The sequence below is a fragment of the Piliocolobus tephrosceles genome, chromosome 13, assembly GCF_002776525.5.
Source record: "Piliocolobus tephrosceles isolate RC106 chromosome 13, ASM277652v3, whole genome shotgun sequence".
NCBI classification, from domain to species: Eukaryota; Metazoa; Chordata; class Mammalia; order Primates; family Cercopithecidae; genus Piliocolobus; species Piliocolobus tephrosceles.
Window position 1 is genome coordinate 98139003 of NC_045446.1, and position 6000 is coordinate 98145002.

General features: G+C 41.0%; 1 protein-coding gene across 2 annotated transcripts in view; it reads right to left on the bottom strand.

Annotated features, from left to right (window-relative positions):
- Positions 1-3475: 3475 nt before the first annotated feature.
- The window catches only part of POGLUT3 (protein O-glucosyltransferase 3), a 25632-nt gene continuing 23107 nt past the window's right edge, over positions 3476-6000 (bottom strand). The window contains exon 8 of one of the 2 annotated variants that reach the window (XM_023208191.3): positions 3476-4833. In XM_023208191.3, the coding sequence (XP_023063959.1) occupies positions 4708-4833 (126 nt within the window). In that variant the 3' untranslated portion in view covers positions 3476-4707. The remainder of the gene's footprint in view (positions 4834-6000) is intronic. The other variant, XM_023208192.3, reaches the window with a different exon arrangement.

Below are 6000 nucleotides of genomic sequence, written 5' to 3' on the forward strand. Positions count from 1 at the left end.
TGTTGAGGCTTAGCAGTTTGAAGTGGCTAGGGGAAGGGAATTGGCACCTTTAGCTAATTATTGGCTGAGAAATCTGTCCTCTTCACTACAATGACTCTTGTTATGCCAGGGGACTGTTTGTCTTCTGCGTACCCTTGTTGTATTTTTTTTTTCTTTCTTTTATTTTTTTGAGATGGCGTCTGGTTCTGTTGCCCAGGCTGAAGTACAGTGGCAGGATCTGGGCTCACTGCAAGCTCCGCCTCCCGGGTTTACGCCCTTCGCCTGCCCCAGCCTCAATGATGCCTGGCTAATTTTTTGTATTTTTAGCAGAGACGGGGTTTCACTGTGTTAGTCAGTATGGTCTCGATCTTCTGACCTCGTGATCCGCCCACCTCGGCCTCCCCAAATGCTGGGATTACAGGCATGAGCCACCGCGCCCTGCCCCTTGTATTTTCGCCATCAACAAAAATAATGGTGCCAAGCTTAAATGTTTTTTTTCTTTCTTTTTTTTTTTTTTTGAGACTGTAACCATCCAATGAGTTCTCCTTGCCTGCTGCCTAGACAGAGCCAATTTATCAAGACAGGGGAATTGCAATACAGAGTTTAATTCTTGCAGAGTTGGCTGTGTGGGAGACCAGAGTTTTATTACTCGAATCAGTCTCCCTGAAATGTCAGGGAGTGTGTTTTTTAAGGATAATTTGGTGGGTAGGGGATCAGAAAGTGGGGAGGTGCTGATTAGTTGGGTCAGAGATGAAATCAAAGGGAGTCGAAGCTGTCCTCCTATGCTGTCAGTTCCTGAGTTGGGGCCACAACACCAGATGAGCCAGTTTATTGATCTGAGTGATGCTAGTGGAATCATCGAGTACAGGGTCTGTGAAATATCTCAAGCACTGATTTTAGGTTTTACAATAGTGATGTTATCCCCAGGCGCAATTTGAGGAGGTTCAAAATCCGGCAGCCTTCAGATGCATGACTGCTAAATCATAATTTCTATGTTGTAGCTAATTTGTTAGTCCTGCAAAGGCAGTCTAATCCCCAGGCATGAAGGGGGATTCTTTTGGGAAAGGGCTGTTATCATCTTTGTTTCAAAGTTAAACTATACTAAGGTCCTCCCAAGGTTAGTTTGGCCTATGCCCAGGAATAAACAAGGACAGCTTGGAGGTTAGAAGCAAGATGGAGTTGGTTAGGTCAGATCTCTTTCACTGTAATGATTTTCTCATTTATAACTTTTGCAGAGGTAGTTGCAAGACAGGATCTTGCTCTGTTGCCCAGGCTGGAGTGCAGTGGCATGATCATAGCTCACTGTAATCTTGAACTCCTGGGCTCAAGCAGTCATCCCACCCCAGCCTCCCAAGTAGCTGGGACTACAGGTGTTCATCACCATGTCCAGCTAATTTTTAAATTTTTTCTTTCGTAGAGTTGAAGGTCTCACTATGTTGCCAGGGCTAGTCTTAAACTCCTGGGCTCAAGTGATCCTCCTGCCTCAGCCTCCCAAAGTGCTGAGGTGTGAGCCACTGTGACTGGCCTTTTCTTCTAATGTTATTATAGATTTCTGCCCTCTACGGACTGAGTGGTGATTTTGGTTCATTTATTCATGAAGACATAATAGAATCAAAATTAGACCAATGCAGTTATAGAAATACCAGGGCTATAAGTGGTTACAACCTCTTTCTTAAAAAACAAAAGGTATCCTTTTCAAATTTTTATTTAGAAAATTTATTTTATTTAAAAAGTATACATATATGTCTCAAGATAAAAAGTTCTAAACATAGATTTAAAAAGAGCATAATGGAAAAAAATATAAATATTTTCTGTTCCTATTTATATCTTTTGTGCATTTATTGTCTTTTCTAAGGTTGGCATTTTTATTTTGCAATTTGATCCATACTTAAAGTAAAAAAAAATTAAATATTATAGAAAGGTATAAAGCAAAAAGTAAAAATTCCCTTCACTGCATCTTCTCCTCAGATATTGGTGAGTCTCCTCTCAAACTTTCAACCCCATAGATACATTTTTGTTTACAAACCTGAAAGCCATTAACACTAACTCTTTAAAGGCTGCAGCTGAGTTGGTGAGATGAAGAATTATGTAGATTAAGGCTGCTATCTCCCTGTAGAATTTTTTGAGGGATTCCACCTTTTTTTAAAGCACATCCTTCCTGTTCCACTCACTGAAGCTGCCTCGTTTGTCTCATCTTGCTTTTAACTATTTAGGCCTGTTTGGCAGAGGCAATATACATTTTTAAAAATTTAAGATGTTTAAAATGCCATTAGCACCTGGAATTCGAGGCAGAAAGGCATGAGGCAGGCAACCTTTCTTGCCATAATCCCAGTTTTGACAAGCCTCAACAACACTGTGTACAATATTTAAGACACAAAGTCATTAGGTATGGTCTCAGGACAGCTTGCTCTTATTTAATACTTGTGTGCTTGTGGTTTTGCACAATGGATGGGTACTAGAGTTTGCCTGGATACTTGGTGTTGATTAGATTGTTCTGAAATTTGGTTATGCTTAGTCAAAAAATTCTGTTTATTGTTCTTCAGCAAGAATAGATGTAACCACTTTAAAAATAGTTACATTGTTTTCCAGGTTAAGTAAATATCTCAATTAGGAGAGTACATATTTTTATTTTTTAGTTTTAGTTTTTGACATGGAGTCTCACTGTCGCCCAGGCTGGAGTGCAGTGGTGTGATCCTGGCTCACTGCAATCTCTGCCTCCCACGTTCAAGCGATTCTCCTGCCTCAGCCTCCCGAGTAGCTGGGATTACAGGCAAATGCCACCATGCCCAGCTAATTTTTGTATTTTTAGTAGAGATGGGGTTTCACCATGTTGGCCAGGCTGGTCTCAAACTCCTGACCTCAAAAGATCCGTCCACCTCGGCCTGCCAAAGTGCTGGGATTACAGGCATGAGCCACTGCAACCGGCATATTTTTAAATTGGGATATGAATACATATTTTTAAATTGGGAATGAGGATAACTCTTGTTTTAGAGCATGTGCTTTAGTAAACTGAACCTTGGACTGATGGTTACAAGGAGTATGTAATGAACTTTCAGCCTATGAGTCCTAAATCCTGACCCTGTACTAAAAGAGAGGGAATTTCCAAAGTCTTTATCTTAGCAATGACACCCACTGAAATAGAAAAGTGGTGGAGTGAGGAATGGATGCTTGCCTTTGTTCTTGGCCTGTTATTAGTGAATCCCAAGATAGCAGGCTTCCTGAAGATTGTTGTAGAGGTTTTCAGTGTTTTCAAGGATCCCCTTTTCAGCTTGAAAATAATGAACACCCTTCACCTGACTACAGATATCTTTTTTTTTTTTTTGAGACGGAGTCTCGCTTTGTCGCCCAGGCTGGAGTGCAGTGGCCAGATCTCAGCTCACTGCAAGCTCCGCCTCCTGGGTTTACGCCATTCTCCTGCCTCAGCCTCCCGAGTAGCTGGGACTACAGGCGCCCGCCACCTCGCCTGGCTAGTTTTTTTTTTTTTTTTGTATTTTTTAGTTGAGATGGGGTTTCACCGTGTTAGCCAGGATGATCTCGATCACCTGACCTCGTGATCCGACCGTCTGGGCCTCCCCAAGTGCTGGGATTACAGGCTTGAGCCACCGTGCCTGGCCAACTACAGTTATCTTTTACCTATTCAATATACAGTAATGAATGATGCCTAAAGCATACATTCATCTATGTTAATAACGCTATTGTCTTTGATGGATATACAACTCAGATAGATTTGGAATTACTACCTTAAGGCACAATTTCTCCTTAATGTTGTCTCAGGCTTTGGCAAAATTTAGTTTAAAGGATACGAGTAGTGCTTTAAAAAATATTCCCTCCACAGTCTTCACGCCACCTTTAATAACTAGTCATTCTCTTCTTCCTTAAATATCCTTATCAGACCTTCTAAAAGGAAGCTGTTATTAATGAAAGCGAAAAGCAGCTTGTAAGAGGAGAAATTATGCAGTGACAGGGGGGAAAAAATCCCTGAACATATATTTTCTCTTCATAATTGGAAGTGGAAGAGAAAAAGTGAACAGGGGATAGAAATAAACCAATAAAATACGTAAACTAATAAATATGTAAACAGTTTTGTAGAGGCCAATTTATATTTTAGCAAGCCTCTCTATTTGCTATGATACCCAAGTTTTCTTTTTAGAGAAACTATGATGCTGATAATAGCAGTTTTTACTAAAAAGATATTAATATCCAATGATATTTGGTAATGCTTGTTCAAATACAGGTTGAACATCCCTCATTCAAAAATCCAAAATCTGAAATACTCCAAAATCCAAAACTTTTTGAGTGCTGACATCACCACATGGGTCGCTAAAATAGTGACAGCTTTGCTTTCTGACAGTTCAATGTATACAAACTTTGTTTCATGCACAAATTATTAAAAATATTATATAAAATTACCTTCAGGGTATGTGAACAAGGTATATATGAAACATAAATGAATTTTGTGTTTAGACTTGAATCTCATCCCCAAGATATTTCATTATGTATATGCAAATATCCCCAAATCTGAAAAAATCTGAAACCTGAAACACTCCTGGTCCTAAGCATTTCAGATAAGGGATACTAAACCAGTACTGCTACATCCATCTATACATATGAAGCTACCAGGAGAACTAGTCCACTTGGTAAAGTCTTCTGTACTGTCCTTCACAGCTTAGATTCGATCTTTCCTTAAAGATGTAGCCGGGATACACAGGAGTGTGAATCTGGGCTGACTCAAAGCTCTTCTCTCGAAGGCTTTTTCCTGTGGCACTGGCAGATAGCTGTGTTATCTTCTGGCTGAGGAACAAGTTCCATTCCATCACGTACTTCGGGTTTGCTGGACTGGCGCTCGGCATATTTCTGAAATGTGGGTTTAAAGGGAACTGAAAGATTAGTTCACACTTCATTCTGTTGACTCCCCCACCCACTCCCATCCACAGTCACGCCATCTTTTCTAGTTGCTCTGTGTCTTCAGACTAAAACCAAAGGTCTGGTTTATTCCAGTCCTAAAGTTACATTTTAACTTTAGCTATCACAGGCACTAGTGATAATTCATAATCTAGCAAGAAACCCCAATCCACAATTTCATGTGTTGGTTGGAAGCCTCTACAAAAGGGCTTAACAACAGACCTTACAAAAGGCCTGAAACAAACAGCAGCTCGCATTTATCTTACACTTGTTAATGAATAATTGACTTTGTTGAATACTCAAGCCAGCAAACAAACAAGATAACCATCTGAAAAGTTGGCAGTCTCACACATCCTTTCCTTTAGGCCTATAGTCACAGACATTTTTGAATGGCAACAGGTCTGTGGAGTGTTCCTCCACTGTGGCCCTGAGTAAAATATTTCTATAAATGAAGTTGGGTGTTTTTTTTTTTTGAGACACCGTCTCACTTTGTCACTGAGGCTAGAGTGCAGTGGCGTGATCTTGGCTCACTGCAGCCTCCGACATCCTAGGCTCAAGTGATCCTTACACCTCAGTCTCCTGAGTAGCTGGGACTAGAGGTGCATACTAACATGCCCGGCTAATTTTTTAATTTTTTGTAGAGATGGGGTTTCACCATGTTGCACAGGCTGAAGACTCCTGGACTCAAGCAACCTGCCTACCTTGGCCTCCCAAAGTGCTGCGACTACAGGCATGAGCCACCCTGCCTGGACATAAATTGGATATTTCAGTTCAATGATACCATGTCCATTTCGCTGTACATTCCTGGTACTGGACCAAATGCAACAAAACGCTGACATAAGTAGATAAGCCTAATTAATATTTTAGAGACAGAAATTCCTACCATTAAAATTGAAACTATTTGGGAGGCTGAGGCTGGAAGATCACTTGAGGAACCAGGGCAACATGACGAGAGCTTGTTTCTAAAAAAACTAAATAAATTAGCTGAGTGTGGTGGTGTAGTCCCAGCTACTCAGTGGGAGGCTGAGGTGGAAGGGTGGAAGAATCGCTTGATCCCAGGAGGTTGAGGCTGCAGTAAGCTGTGATCATGCCACTGCACTCCAGCCTGGGTGACAGAGT